At 37.3% G+C, this 17,157-nt stretch overlaps 2 protein-coding genes across 6 annotated transcripts in view; one reads left to right on the top strand and one right to left on the bottom strand.

Annotated features, from left to right (window-relative positions):
• Positions 1 to 17,157, top strand: part of pald1a (phosphatase domain containing paladin 1a) — a 185,359-nt gene that overhangs the window by 72,168 nt on the left and 96,034 nt on the right. Inside the window, 1 exon segment of one of the 5 annotated variants that reach the window (NM_198811.1) lies at positions 14,490 to 14,638. The exons of 3 other annotated variants lie outside the window; for them this stretch is intronic. The gene's annotated coding sequence lies outside the window, so the exon portion shown is untranslated. 5 annotated transcript variants of the gene reach the window in all.
• On the bottom strand, positions 267 to 8,305 carry ndr2 (nodal-related 2). Its single transcript, NM_139133.1, is given in 3 exon segments — positions 267 to 420; positions 1,080 to 2,188; positions 8,055 to 8,305. Coding segments are annotated over 3 exon segments (1,506 nt in total). The 5' UTR covers positions 8,299 to 8,305; the 3' UTR covers position 267.

The following is a 17,157-nucleotide window of genomic DNA, read 5'->3' as shown; positions in this document are numbered from 1 at the left end:
TAGCAAAAATATCTCCAATCTAATCACCAGATCTCCTTTCATCATACAAAAATTCATATATTATATTTACAGAAATATCAGACCTTTATTTATGCGTTATTTACAATAAATATTTACATTCCTCTAACTAATAATACAGACAGTGCTCAAGTGTTCCTGCGGTGCATCATAACTGCAGACGTGTGAGTGTGTGTTTGTGCGTCTGTGAGTGCATGTGTGTAAGTCTGTGTGTCTCTGTACATCTGTGTGTGTGTGTGTGTGTGTGTATCACAGGCATCCGCACTCCTCCACCTGCATGTCCTCGTGGTGTCTCAGAATCATCTCTCCGTTCTCGTAGTACAGCATACTGAGAGCGCTGGTGCGGGTCGGAGCGCAGCAGGATGCAGGAACACGACTGGGGTGATGATATTTCAGCAAGCTCTGCAGCACAAGCCCACACACACACACACACACACACACACACACACACACACACAGCAGAGTTATTTCATTATTTCAGTAAAGTTTCACATTAACTTTGCATTTACTTCAGGAGTAAAATCAATGTTTTGCAGGGCATTTGATGTGATTTATTAAATGCAAAGTTGTTATTTCAGTAAATAAAAAATATATAAATAGATATTATTTATTTTTTAATTATTTCATATAAATTTTTATTTTATAAATTTATGCTTATCTATAAATTGTATAACATTATAGTAACACAATCTTGTATTAGTTTTAGTTTTATAGTTTTAGATTTATTTGAAATTACATTTTATTTAATATTTCTACATTTATTTATGTTGTTTTATTATAAATATTTTTGAGCTTTAATTTTTCACATCAGTTAAAAATGCTAATTAATATAAATTTAAATTAAAGCAACTTTTATTTCAAACAATTATTATTTATATTCTTATCTACCTATTTTTATGCCATTACAAAATATTTAATATAAATATTTTAAACTATTTAAATCTACTTTTAAAAATGCTAATTAGCTTATATTTTATTGAAAGCCAGATTAATTTAAAATAATTAACATTTACACATTTATCCATGTATTTAAAGTTATATTTACACATATACCGTAGTACCTGCATGTATGCATGATTGGTGGGCCGCAGCTCTTCTCCCAGTGGGTTCGGGCAGGCCCCCTCGCACCGGTATGCATTGTACTTCTTAGGGAACACGATCCAGGAGCCCCATCCGATCTGGTTAAAATCCACATGCATGTCCACCCTCCTGCAGGTGGTGCTCTTGTGCAGTGGTGTTCTCTGCAGCTCTGGGCTCCTGACAGGTGGCCCCCGGCGGCCCCTGCGGCTCCTGAGGGCCCGTCCTCGCTTGACTTCTTTCTTATTTCTAGAAAACAGAAACTTCGAGGCCCCGGCGGTGTGTAGGAGACTGGCCCCGTCCTGCTGCTCTGAAAACAGCAGCAGCATGGCTCTGTGTTTCTGGGTCCCATTCTGGATCTCCTGTCCCCCAGGGGTTGCTGCTGGCAACCAGGGCCTGCTATGAATCTCCCGACCCCCAGGGGCCACTACTGGCCGCTGGGGTGCGCTCTGGAGCTCCTGTCCCCTAGGAGCTGTCGCTGGTCTGCTGGGCCTGCTCTGGAGCTCCTGTCCTTTAGGGGCTGCTGATGGTCTCCGGGGTCTATTCTGGATCTTCTGTCCCCCTGGGGCCGCTGCTGGTCTCTGAGGCCCACTCTGGAGCTCCTGTGCCCCAGAGGTCACCACTGGTCTCCTGGGCCTGCTCGGTAGCTCCTGTTCCTCAGGGGCCACTGCTGGTCTTCGGGGCCTTCTCTGGAGCTCCTGTCCCCCAGGGGCTGCCGCTGGTCTCCTAGGCCCACTGTGGATCTCCTTTCCCCCAGGGGCCGCTGCTGGTCTCTTGGTCTTTACTCGGCTGCGGGGAGATGTTCGGGGCCGGGGCCAGTGCAGAAGCAGATTTGTGACATTATACACCCTCCAGTGCTGTGTTACGCTCAGCAGGGACTCCTCCGGCAAAAGGCCCAGAGACTGGCTCTTCGGGCAGGGCTGGTGACGAGGGCACGGCGCCCCCTGCTGGTGCTGGAGCTCCAATGTCAGCCCATCGGGGTGCAGGTCTCTAGGGACGCGGATCCGCAGCTCCGCTGCCTGAATCTGACGTTCCGACAAAACCGGAGACAGGTCAAAGATCGCCACGTAGTGGTTGTCATTGTTGAGCACATCTGGGAGAAGACAGAAAAATTAATTAAAAAGGTTATTATGTGAGCTGAAAAAACATGATCACGCAAACAAGCACAGCAAATGTGATTATGTAAAAAACACAAACAAATGTGATCATGTAAAAAAACAAACAAATGTGATTATGTAAAAAAAAATGTGATTATGTGAATTAACAAAAATGTAATTGTAAACAAAAAAAAAAATGTGAATATGTGAACAAACCAAAACAGTGATTAGGTTAAAATACAAAAATTATTATTTGAACAATTGTGATTATGAGAGCGAACAAAAAAAAAAAAAAAACGTAATTATGTGTCCAAACAGAAAATGTGTTTATTTTTCCCAAAAAAAACTTTATTATGTAACCAAACAAAAATGTGATCATGTAAACAAACAAAAAAGTGATTATTGTGTACAAGCAAAACATTTGATTATGTAAACAAACATAAAATGTGATTATGTGCACAAGCTAAAAAATGTGATTACATGAACAAACAAAAATGTGATTATGTGGGGGGGGGGGGGTGATTATGTGAACAAGCAAAATTTTATTTATGATTATGTGCAAAAAAAAAAACTTTATTACATTTACATTTAGTCATTTAGCAGACGATTTTATGTGACCAAACAAAATATTTGATTATCTGACCAAAAAAACAAACAAAAAAATGTTATGTAAACAAAACAAATGTCCTTTTGTGTCCAAAAATGTGATTATGGAACAAAAAACATTATTATGTAACCAAAAAAATGTGATTATGTGAACAAAACAAATGTGATTATGTAAACAAATGTCATTATGTGACCAAACAAAAAAATATTATGTTACCAAACAAATGTGATAATGTGAACAAAGCAATGTCATTATGTGTCCAAACAAATGTGATTGTGACCAAACAGTCATTATGTGAACAAATGTGATTGTGACCAAACCAAGAAAATATAATGTGACTAAAAAAATGTCATTATGTGACCAAACAAAAAAAATTATGTGACCAAACAAATTTGATAATGTGAACAAAGCAATGTCATTATGTGTCCAAACAAATGTGATTGTAACCAAACAGTCATTATGTGAACAAATGTGATTATGTGACCAAACAAAAAAATAATGTGACTAAAAAAATGTCATTATGTGACCATACAAATGTGATTATGGGACCAAACAAAAAAATAATGTGACTAAAAAAATGTCATTATGTGACCATACAAATGTGATTATGGGACCAAACAAAAAAATAATGTGACTAAAAAAATGTCATTATGTGACCATACAAATGTGATTATGGGACCAAAACATTTGATTATGTGAACAAAATAAATGTAATTATGTGAACAAACAAAAAAAATGATTATGTGAACAAAACAAATGTTATTATGTGACCAAACACAAACTTTATTATTATGTAAACAAAACAAATGTCGTAATTTGAATAAAACAAGTGTCATTGTGACCAAACAAAAAAGTGATGTGAACAAAAAATGTTATTATGTGAACAAAAACAAATGTCATTCTGTGACCAATCAAAAAAATGTTATTATGTGAACAAAACAAATGTTATCATGTGATCAAACAAAAAATGTTATTATGTGAACAAAACAAATGTGATTGTGAACAAACAAAAAAATTGATTATGTGAATAAAACAAAGTGATTGTGAGACCAGACAAGAAATGTGATTATGTGAACAAAAAAAAAGTTTGCTATCAAAATCAACTAAAATTATAATAATAAATATTAAATAAATAAGAATTTATCTAATAAGTTTTGAAATGATCTTCACGTTCCCACTTGGATTGTGGATAAACTGGCATGAGAGCCCCTGAACCCCTGATAAATAAAACCAAAACCACCTATTAAAGCTCTTTCTTTCTCTCACTCCTTCTTTCCAAAAGACTGCTACTCTAGCACTAAATTCTCTGAGCTCAAACAAGTTAGTTTGAATAAATAGCACTTCTCGTACTGTATGTTTTGCCTCTTCTTGTTGAATCATTAAATGTCTTCTCAATGTTTTTATATGCACAGAGACTTTTAATTTCAGTCAGCCAGCCTCAGCACTTTCAGTGAACTGTCTCTCCATTATAAAATCACCACGCTTAAGGTCTGATTTCTTTAAAAATCTGTGATCTTTACTGCCTGATAGATATACAGTACACACACACACACACAAACACACTGACACTCGCTTACTGACACACACAGACCCACTCACACACACACACAGCGCTGAGAGTAATGAGCTGGCTTGTGCAGCTGAACACACACACTTTGATCCTCCTCGTCCACTGAAGTGTATTGGCTCTGTACATTTACATTCAAACTAATAGCTGTGCTTCATCTAATGAGTGTCTCTGCTGTGTTTAATAGAGCTGCTGTCCTGCTTCAGCTGCACAACTCAATCTTAAACAAGCTCACTTCAACACCACTGCTCTAGACTCTTAATATTAGTTATTATTAATATTCCTTTGTACAGTCTATGTATGTATGTATATGCGTGTTTGTATATATTTTTATTTAATTAATTACTAATTTATGTATTTATTTAATTATTTATTTTTACAAACAGTTTTTATTTTAGATCATTGTCATACATTAAACTGATTTAAAAAGACAAGTTGAAACATGATTCACTCAGTCCATACAATTAAGACTGATGACATATTGATTGTATAGCTATTTTTCAAAATATTTTTTTTATAAAATATGAAATATTAATTGAAGTTTTTTTGATTTTACAAACTTTCTTTCTTTATTAAGTGATAATAAGTAAAAATATTTTGTTAGTCTATATGTTTATTATAAATCTTTAATTTTATAAATTCTCTGAATTAAAGTGATGATACATATTTTTATATATTATTATTATTATTATTGTTGTTGTTGTTGTTGTTGTTGTTGTTGTTGTTGTTGTTGTTATTATTATTATTATTAAATTACATTAATTTAAAACAGCTGTAAAATTAATCTGAAACATAATTAACTTAGTTCCAGATGTTATGACTGATGACTTATTGATCATAAACCTATTTTATTGCAAAATAAAAGCCATAAAAATGTATTCAAAAATGAAATGTTAATAGAAGTCCTATGATTTTATAAACACTCTCTCTTTCTCGCTTTCTCTCTCGTTAAGTGATAATAAATACACATATTTTGTTAGTCTATATGTTTATTTAAAATCTTTGATTTTATAAACTCTCTAAATTAAAATTATAATAAATACCATTTTTGTTGCACCTTAACTAATAAAAGAATAATCATTACACTTGCAATTATATTTTTTCTAAATGTAAATAATACATTATTATTATTATTATTATTATTATTATTATTATTAATATTAACTTACATTATTTAAAACAGCTGTAAAATTAATTTGAAACATAATCAACTTAGTTCAAAGTGATATGACTGATGACTTATCGATCATAAACCTATTTATATAGCAAAATAAAAGCCATAAAATATTTCATAAAATATAAAATATCAATAGAACTCTTATGATTTTTTAAACTCTCTCTCTCTTTTAAATGACAATACATATGCATATGTCGTTAGTCTATATGTTTATTTACTGTAAATCTTTGATTTGATAAACTCTCTAAATTCTCTAAAATTGTATGTATATATGTATGTATATATATATATATATATATATATATATATATATATATATATATATATATATATATATATATATATATATATATACTGTAATTAATAAAAGTAAAATAAAGAATCATTACCCTTGCAATTATAATTTTTTTCTAAAAAAGTAAATAATAATAATTATTATTATTAATAACATATATTAATCTAATCAAAAACGACTGTAAAATTAATCTGAAACATAATATACTTAGTTTAAAATGCTATGACTGATGACTTATTGATTATAATAATATAATAAATAAAAAATATAATAAAAGTCCTTTGATTTTATAAACTCTCATTCTCACACACATAATAAGATTACATCAAATATTAGTATCTACAATCAATTAGTTGTCATTAAGAAAAAGTGTGATGAAAAGTCATGTGGTATCGATCTGATATTAAATATGCGCTAGTATCTCCACAAGCTGAAACATGATTAATTATATTCCATTTATATTCCCCCCTCCCCCTCTCTTTCTAGCATGTAAATAAGATCAAATATTAGTATCTGCAATTAATTAGCTAAAGGTGTCAAAAACAAAAAGTGTGATCACGTGGTATCGATCTGATATTAGAGATCCGCTAACAAATCTCTCCGCTAATCCGCTCAGAGTAAACACGGGCTCGAAACGGCGCTCGACACCTCCAGCTGGAGCTTTAATCTCATCAGCGCGGTGTGAAGCAGAGCTCAAGCCGATGTGGATTGGTGTTTCCCGGGGGTTTGTGTGAGATGTCTGGCCGACAGAGGCGAATCCACATCGGCTTCAGTAGGAGATCTGACTGCAGATGTGGATTGAGGATGTCTGGAGCTCAGATTGGACACACTTCACACACTTTCGTTCAGCTCGTCTTTAGTTCTCGAGTGCTTTTTACAATGCAGACCGGCTCAAAACAGAGTTATTTGATAGTTATGATTCCAAAATGAATATAATAAAAATGATTTAAATAATAAATGATCAAAAATATATAGTACGATTCTATTAGCCAATATTATGATTAAAAATGAAAAATAAAGATTATGTATATATAAATTAAACAAGTAGTATTTTTTAAAAATGTCAAAGCATCTTTATTTAATTATTTATTCAGATTAAATATTAAAAATATATAAATATAAATATAAAAAATAGCCTATATATATATATATATATATATATATATATATATATATATATATATATATATATATATATATATATATATATATATATATATATATATATATATATATATATATATATAATTAAGTAGTACTTTTTATAATGTCAAAGCATGTGTACTTGAGTATTTATTCGAATAGAAATATTTAAAATATTTATTTACAATGTATTATTTATTAATATTAAGTAAAAATATTATTTAAAATATTTATTTATTTAAAACTTTATTCAATTCAGTTTCTTATTTCTACATGGCAAAATATTCTTCTCAAATTTTGTTTATTTTAATAAAAAACTGACTTAATTTAGACAAATAAATGAGACAAAATTAGACAATATATATTTTGTCAAAGCACAACGTTACATATTTCAATGAATTAAAAGAGTAGTAATGCAAATATAAATTGTAGTGGGCCTAAGTTATTAATTAAATGTTAATTATTACATTTATGGATTTTAATCAACATTTTTTCATGCACTTTTGCACCCCCACTGAACATTTTTTAATGTTTATTAACAATTTACACTCTCAAAAATATATAAATATATCAAACTTGTTTAAACTACTTAATTAAAATGAGGTAAAAGAACACAATTTCATGAGATTTCGTTGGGAAAACTTAATTTTTTAATGGTCAATGCACATAAATTTGTAAAAAAATGTTAAGTTAACTTAATTTGTGTTGGAACAAAATGAATGAATTGTGCGGATCCCTGCATTTTTATAGTGCATATCCACTTTCTATTTAATTTCACTTATTCAGTTCAGGTATTTTACTATTATTGTACCGTCAATCACTCTAATATATGTCTAATTTATTTTATTTTTTTTAATATGGGCTACTTAAGGTTTGTTTATATTTTCTATAGCTGTTTTTGCTTTGTATTTAAGGTTTATATTATATTTTTACTCCATAATTACATTTTTTATTGATTATTTATAAATACCGCACTGCTGAAAACGCCATTGAGCTTTATACACACACTTCACTCACTCTCACAGCTAAAGTAAAACATTTAAAACCCTACAAAAAAATAAAAACAGCCTTACTTTTAGACATGATGCTCCTGATTGTGTCTGCGTGCTCGTGCTCGAGGCTCTCCGCGGGTATGCGCGTCTGGTTCATCTTGTAATGCCGATAGAGATGCATCATGTACGTGGGCAGATGCATGCGGTGTGACATATTCCTCAAGCTGTTATAATTATTGTGATGATAACGCGTGTGCTTTCCGAACACTCCGAGCAGCAGCAGCTGGCAGTAGCAGGCCAGGCGCGCGACTCCGAGCGCGTGCATGATGCGCGGTCAGAATGAATGACAGCTCGGGAGTCCCGGGCGCTTTATATAGGGCCTCCCTCGAGTCGGACCCCCGCATATTTAACAAGTAGCAGAGGACATTAAAGGAAATTGACATGCCGTGACAGCTCATCATCTATTCGTGTGGTAATGAGGCGCATTTTTTACGAGCAACAATTAAAACACCTTGCGCCCGCGCGTGACGTCACCGCGCTCGTCCTTTGAAGGTAATGTAGCTACGTGAACTGCTGTGATTATATTACATTAAACGTGGATACTTTGCTGCACTTTGTTTGTTCAAACTGCTTATATAAATTAGCTACAGTGAAATAACTTGCAAGCAGTATTTATTCAATTAAATAGTCTCTTAAAATTATTTATTTTATTTTTCAAATATATTTTTTAAGTTCAAATCATAGTTTAATGTGAATGTTTTTGATTAAGAGCTCAACTATATTTGTTTTGACCAATGTAAAATGTTAAGGTAATTCACACAGGCCAGTGTATGCGAATTAAACAGAAGCTCAATGTGCTTTGTACTGTCACAGACTTAAAAAATTATTGTTTAAAGCAACTTATTTATTTTTTATTGGCTCAAGTGATCACATTTAGATGTGAATCCATTACCCTAAATTCTTTTAATTGTATATATGAATATTTTGTGGGATTTTTTGTTTTTATTAAAGCTGTATCTTGTTTACAACAAAAAGAGAATTTATATTAATCGACTTTCTTCGACAATACAAATATGCTTTGTCATTCATTCATTCATTTATTTTATTTTCGGCTTAGTTCCTCTATTAATCTGAGGTCGCCACAGCGGAATGAACCGCCATCCACACACACTCATTCACACGCACACAATACGGACAATTTTAGCTTACCTGATTCACCTATAGGGGCATCCGCTGCCTAAAACATATGCTGGATAAGTTGGTGGTTCATTCCGCTGTGGCGACCCCAGATTAATAAAGAGACTAAGCCAAAATGAATAAATGGATCAAGTGAGGGTGTCATGGTGGCGCAGTGGGTAGCACAGTCGCTTCACAGCAAGCAGGTCGCTGGTTCAAGCCCCAGCTGTGTTAGTTGTCATTTCTGTGAGAGTTTGCATGTTCTCTCCGTGTTGGCGTGGGTGCTCCGATTTCCCCCACAGTCCAAACACATGCGCTATAGAGGAATTGATAAACTAAACTAGCTGTAGTGTGTGTGTGCAGGGGTGGCTTTAACCAATAAGCAAGGTAAGCGGCTGCTTAGGGCCCCAGGACTTATGATTATGTTGTGTAATCAGGATATTAATAAAAAAACAACAACTCACCTTTCAGGCGACGCAGTGGGTAGCACGTTCACCTCACAGCAAGAAGATCACTGGGTCGAACCTCGGCTCAGTTGGCATTTCTGTGTAGAGTTTGCATGTTCTCCCTGCGTTTGCGTGGGTTTCCTCCGGGTGCTCCGGTTTATCCCACAGTCTAAAGACATGTGATACAGGTGAATTGGGTAGGCTAAATTGTCCGTAGTGTGTGTGGATGTTTCCCAGAGATGGGTTGCGGCTGGAAGGGCATCCGCTGCGTAAAAACTTGCTGGATAAGTTGGCGGTTCATTCCGCTGTGGTGACCCCGGATTAATAAAGGGACTAAGCCGACAAGAAAATGAATGAATGAACTCACTTTTCAAAGACCACCAATTACATCACTGAGCAAAAGTCACGGCATATTAACACATCCATATCTCAGCAGGGTCTGTCATGTTTTTGGGTCCCCTTGAAACATTTCCGTTGTGTTACCTGGATATTTGCACGTGTTATAACTAATTGCAGCGAGCTTTTTAAGTTGTTTGTGTTGTGACCAATTTACTGTGCATTTCTGCAGTTGTTTGTGTTGTGGGAATTTGCAACACGTGTAAACTGCAGTGCTTTAAGCTCTCTCGGCCACCGTACCTTCCAGCTGCAGCCCAGTACTGGGATATGGGGACAACTTAATGATTTTAATTTCATGTTCTTATATTTTATCAACTTAAATTTGTAAAAATTAATAAGTTAATGTAGGGCGACATGGTGGAATAAGTCCAAACACTTGCGCTATAGTGGAATTGATTAATTAAATTGGCCGTGTGTGAATGCAAGAGTGTATGAGTGTTTCCCAGTGTTGGGTTGCGGATGGAAGGGCATCTGCTGTGTGAAACATGTGCTGGATAAGTTGGTGGTTCATTCTGTTGTGGTGACCCCCTAATAAAGGGACTAAGCCGAACAAAAAAAATTAATAAATGAATGAATAAGTTATTTTAATTCCTTCATGGTGTCCAAACAAAGGGCGAAGCAGTGGTGCAATAGGTAGTGCTGTCGCCTCACAGCAAAAAGGTCGCTGGTTCAATCCTCGGCTCAGTTGGCGTTTCTGGTTCGATCCTTGGCTGAGTTGGTGTTTCTGTGTGGAGTTTGCATGTTCTCCCTGCCTTCGCGTGGGTTTACTCCGGGTGCTCCGGTTTCCCCCACAGTCCAAACACATGCGGTACAGGTGAATTGGGTAGGCTAAATTGTCCGTAGTGTATGAGTGTGTGTGTGGATGTTTCCCAGAGATGGGTTGCGGCTGGAAAAAACTTATCGCTGCTGGATAAGTTGTCGGTTCATTCCGCTGTGGCGACCCCGGATTAACCCAGCATTTTTACAGTGTGTGATTTATTGTAAATGATCTTTCTTGCATAAAAATATTGTAAGAGAATCAAATAAAAATCTTGCTGCCTAAATTAGTTTTATTTTGTCGTTGTTGTTGAATTAAATGAACTTTTCTAGTCATCTAGTCTTGTCCTATGGACATTGCTGCTCTTGTAAAAACAGCGAACCATCCTTATTTAGTAGTTGTTGATTGCCAGTTATTTATTCATTAATTTTCCTTCGACTTAATCTGGGGTCGCCACATCAGAATGAACCACCAACTTATCCAGCATATGCTTTACACAGTGGATGCCCTTTTTAGCTGCAATCTAGTACTGGGAAACACCCATACACATTCATTTACACACATACTCATATACTACAGACAGTTTAGTTCAGTGGTCACCAAAATTGTTCCTGGAGGGCCGGTGTTCTGCAGATTTTAGCTCCAGCCCTAATCAAACACACCTAAACAAACTAATCAAGCTCTTACTTGGTATTCTTGAAACATCCAGGCAGGTGTGTTGAAGCAAGTTGGAGCTAAACGCTGCAGGGACACCGGCCCTCCAGGAACAATTTTGGTGACCCCTGGTTTAGTTGATCAATTCCTCTATAGCGCATGTGTTTGGACTATGGGGGAAACCGGAGCACCAGAAGGAAACCCACGAGTCAACACGAGGAGAACATGCAAACTCCACACAGAAACACCAACTGACCTAGCCGGTGCTTGAACCAGAGACCTTCTTGCTGTGAGACGACAGTGCCAACCACTGAGCCACCACTCTGCCTTTGATTGTCTGTTATTTTGGAAAGATTGTTTGCTTCTTTTACTTGCTCTGCTACAATTGATATGTTGGTAACTTTAAATGAACAATAAATGATTTGTTATTTTGGAAATGGGGATACAGTTTTGTAAATTTTGCCAGTTGTAATACATATAGTTATGTTACAACTAAATATAAACATTGGTATGATGTCAAAGTATTAATTTGTTCATTTTCCCTCGGCTTAGTCTCTTATTTAACAAGGGTCTCCACAACGGCATGAACCTCCAACTTATATTTCCACCTGGAGGAAATCCACACCAACACAGGAGGGCATGCAAACTCTACACAGAAATACCAACTGATCCAGGTGAGACTCGAACCAGCCACCTTCTTGCTATGAGTCCACAGTGATAACCACTGAGCCACACTCTTAAAAATAAAGGTACAAAATCTGTCACTGTGGTGGCACCTTTTCAAAAGGTACATTTTTGTTCTGAACAGGTCATTAAAGGCACAAATTAATAGCCAAAAAGTACAAATGTGTACCTGAAAGTACATTTAGGGTACACAATTGAACCTTACAATGTACAAAACTAAACCCTAATGGTACTAATGTCCACCTGTTTAGTACAAAGTGACAGATTATTTAGCCGGCAGCTAGCTCTCTGCAACTCTCACATGGTCGCCCACTGAAGCTAAGCAGGGCTGTGCCTGGTTAATACCTGGATGGGAGACCAAATGGGAAAGCTAGGTTGCTGCCAGAAGTGGTGTTAGTGAGGCCAGCAGGGGGCGCTCAACCTGTGTGGGCCCTAATGCCCCAGTATAGTGGTTGTTCCTAGATCGGATACGTTTGCGGCCGGAAGTAAACAAGAATTATTTATTAAATTTCCCATTTATTGCATTTTATTAACGTCTACCCCCACCCCAACCCTAAACCCAACCGTCACAGTACTGTAAAAATATTAATAATACAGCTTCATAAAAAAATGCTGCTTTATTAATGTGCATATCACACTTCCGGCTGGCCGCATATCCCATCTAGACTTCACCCAGTATAGTGATGGACAGGGCCTGAGCAAGCTGAACTGTCGCTCTAGGCAAAGGACAGTCACGCCGGCCTCAACCCTAAATATCTCTATTCTGCCAGCCTAGACGCTGATATAACTGAGGCGCGGGTGGTGAGGCTAGTTTAGGGGACGCCGCCCTCTCTATTCTGCCGCCCCAGAGGCGGATATAACTGTGGGTGCGGGTGGCGAGGGTAATTTCGGGGACGCCGCTCTCTCTATTCTGCCACCCTAGACGCGGATGAGGGTGCGGGTGGTGAGGGTAGTTTCGGGGACGCCGCTCTCTATAATCTGCCAGCCTAGACGCTGATATAACTGAGGTGTGGGTGGTGAGGGTAGTTTAGGGGATGCCGCCCTCTCTATTCTGCCAGCCTAGACGCTGATATAACTGAGGCGCGGGTGGTGAGGGTAGTTTAGGGGACGCCGCCCTCTCTATTCTGCCGCCCCAGAGGCGGATATAACTGTGGGTGCGGGTGGTGAGGGTAATTTCGGGGACGCCGCTCTCTCTATTCTGCCACCCTAGACCCGGATGAGGGTGCGGGTGGTGAGGGTAGTTTCGGGGACGCCGCTCTCTATAATCTGCCAGCCTAGACGCTGATATAACTGAGGTGTGGGTGGTGAGGGTAGTTTAGGGGATGCCGCCCTCTCTATTCTGCCAGCCTAGACGCTGATATAACTGAGGCGCGGGTGGTGAGGGTAGTTTAGGGGACACCGCCCTCTCTATTCTGCCGCCCCAGAGGCGGATATAACTGTGGGCGCGGGTGGCGAGGGTAATTTCGGGGACGCCGCTCTCTCTATTCTGCCAGCCTAGACGCGGATGAGGGCGCGGTTGGGGAGGGTTGTTTCAGGGACGCCACTCTCTATATTCTGGCGCCTTAAGTGGCCGCCTAGGTCGCCTTTATGGACGCGCCGGCCCTGGTGACGGGGACTCTATGAGCGCCGTCTTTTGTATGAGGCGTTAAACCGAGGTCCTGACTCTCTGTGGTCGTTAAAAATCCCAGGATGTCCTTCGAAAAAGAGTAGGGGTTTAACCCGGCATCCTGGCCAAATCTGCCCTCTACCCTCTATCCATCATGACCTTCTAACCCTCCCCATATCTCCTCTCCACCAATCAGCTGGTGTGTGGTGTGCAGTCTGGTGCAAAATGGTCATCCAGGTGGATGCTGCACACTGGTGGTGGATGAGGAGATCCCCCTATGTGTAAAGTGCTTTGAGTGCCCAGAAAAGTGCTATATAAATGTAAGGAATTATTATTGTTATTTTGTTCCTTTATTTCTGAGAGTGCACTGATGTCAAATTTTACTGTTAAAATGAAGAATTGTTACTGTAAATGTCATTGTCATTATTGGAATAAGTATTGATTTGCAAATAAACAACAGTAATCATAGTATTAATAAACATGCATTCAGCTGAACATTGTAAATGCGAATATTCCTAATTTTTATATACATGTCATATTTAAAAAATATTTTTTTATTTGTTTCGTTTTTGTATGTTAGGGCAAGTTTTAAACCATTGGAATTAAAAACGTTGTATGTCTGTGTGTGAACTGCTGATTTTAGGATCCCCTCAGCGCCTGGCACCACACACACACACACACACACACACACACACACACACACACACACACACACACACACACACACACACACACACACACACACACACACACACACACACACACGCACGCATGCTCAAAGAGCTCGTGTTTCATTCAGTCCACGAGAGCGCGCCTCTCTCTCTTGCTCCTCGAGTGTGTGTGTGTGTGTGTTTGAATTCGGTGGAGCACGCAGAGATTTGCTCAAGTGTGTTTGCTCACAGCAGCGCTTCTGGTATTGAAGGAGGACTCTGTTTTCCCTGCGATGGTGAGTTCAACTTTCTGCGTCGAGCTTTTCTTCCTCATGCATGATGTTGATGTTTCTGGAAGATGCATTGCTGTAGTTGTGAAGAGAGCGAGTCATTAAAGCGAGTGTGGGTATGGGTGTGTGTTACAAACACATCTGAGCGTCCGTGTAGCGGCATGTTACTCTCTCTGCGTTACAATGCACAGACATGACCCACTCTTGACACATTATAACACACTACAATCCGTTTTCGATATGTAAATGACTTCAGAATGCACACATTTGCCTCGCGGACTTGATAGATTGTAAGAAGCGCATGAAAATGCTTCAACTTGGCGTTGAGGAGTCATTGATTCAGTGAGTCGATTCGTTTGAATGAATCTTTTACTCGGTATGTTTATATTTTAATCAATTTACGTAAAGAGGTAAAACAAATGCAATTGTGAACATGGAGATTAATTAAAATATAAAGAAAATAAAAGGTTAATAAAAATAAAGAGGTTTAGCTACACAGAAACAGACAATGTCAGAATAATAAAAACAACAAAAATATTGTTATACAAAACAGATAAAATAAATGAATATAAGAAAAACGATTGCTTTTGATTTATTATTGTTTTCTATAGTTTCTAAATGTTGGTTTTCACTTAACCCCGTAATCTTTCTTCAACTTCGCATCATCGTTCTGAATCAGTAAGTGAATCGACTCAACAGAACAACTCGTTCGCGAAATAATCAGACGTCCATGTAATTATGAAAGAGGAATCGCTTCTCTCAATTTAATTGACTACAGAACTCTATTAAACCGACATTTACACTCGCATCAACGACGATCATCTTGATATGTGAACAATTTACGACGGTTTTTACTCCCTGAGGTGAGTTTATAACTCTTCTGGTGTTGGGGCGCGAAATAAATCTGAGGGAATGTAAACATGTTTGACAGTGCGTGAATCTTAAAACAATTAATCCCAGCACTTAATATCAATCATTTTCTCAATTGTCAGGGAAATACTGTGGTTAAATTGCCGTTTTTCTTGAATTTTTTTTCTTGGATTTGTTTTAGGCATGTTCGCGAACCGATTGATCCCGACGACTCAAATTAGAAACTCGAGCCCAGGCCCGGATTGGCTAATCGGGAGGACCGGGAGAATTCCCGGTGGGCCGGTCTGTTTTTTGGCCGCGAGGGCCGGTGTCCCTAGCTGCTTGCACTCTCAGCAGTCACACTTTTTTCTTCTATTTATTTTTTGGCCATAGCTTTACTCTTTTTAATCATTATTTTACCGTAGTGCCGCTCTTTTTATTTATTTTCTCGCAGCCCCGTGAGAAAAATGCAGCCTGCAGGTTAACTAACGTTAATGATGATGATGTAATGCAACTAATGCGGCACCTTAGTGAATATAAGAATTCGAATAAAATGAATAAAACACCTGCTCAATGAAAATCAAATGATTCACTACATTAATAAATCTGACATAACTTGATCAGAAATCTAAAAATAGAAGAAAAAGATTGAGCCGTCAAAAGAAACAGTTATTACAGTTTTTACTCTCACTGTTATAGCGCCAATGTGGTCCAGTGGTAAGCACATTGCATTTCAATGGTATAGACCTGTGATCGAATCTCCCATGAAAAATCTTTTTTTTTTTTTTCGATTTTATTGTTAAGACATAAAATACTGTTAGGGCTGTTGAACATTTGAATTTCTAAAGCAGCAGTTTTCTTGAAAAAGACGTGATAGTGCCATTAGTAACTGAATTGGAATCAGTCGTGAACTGAGGTGGGCCGGTCTGGCTTGAAACTCCAGGGCTGAAAATGAGTCCCACTCCGGCCCTGCTCGAGCCTTAAATGAGGCATAATCTATTTCTCATTATCGAACACGGATGAAACCTACAGGCTTAAATCGTATCAATCTACATTAAAGCGATCTGATGTATTAGTGGATTGAGATGCTAATGTGTGGATCGAGAGTGGAGTTTATGAAGATTAATGGTGATGAAGCTCGTTTCGATGCTGAACGCCGTCATTAGTCTGTGAGTAATAATAATCCATCTAGTCAGTGCTAGATTAGAGGAGTTTGGGATTGAGATAAAGGCAGATGAATTGGTTTTGTTGGGGTCACACGGGTCATTTGTAAAGGTCATTAAAAAAATGAGGCCAATTAAAAGCACTGTTTGGGGTCTGGTTGGAAAGTGTCAAGAAACTTTGATTTGTCAATATAGATAAAAAAGGGGAAGGAAGTGAATCTGAGGTGATGCTTTAGGGATTAGAGACTGCAGATGATCTCAAAGTCCAAAAAAAGTGTTTTAAAAAAAGTTTTTATATGTATGCACAGACATATACATATATATCCTGATGCTGATAGTTTTCAAATATCAAGAAAACTACAAAACAGCCCAGCATATATACACACACGCACAGCTATGTAAACTATTAAGATATACTTGATGATAATACTTTTTTTATTATTATTATTTTGGGTTTATTAGGGATGTGTATTATATTGTAAATGTTAGGTCAGTAAATATACTAAAATATTT

Source organism: Danio rerio, chromosome 12 (assembly GCF_052040795.2).
Source record: "Danio rerio strain M-AB ecotype USA chromosome 12, GRCz13ab, whole genome shotgun sequence".
Classification (NCBI taxonomy): Eukaryota; Metazoa; Chordata; class Actinopteri; order Cypriniformes; family Danionidae; genus Danio; species Danio rerio.
This window is presented reverse-complemented; position numbering and strand designations above follow the sequence as displayed.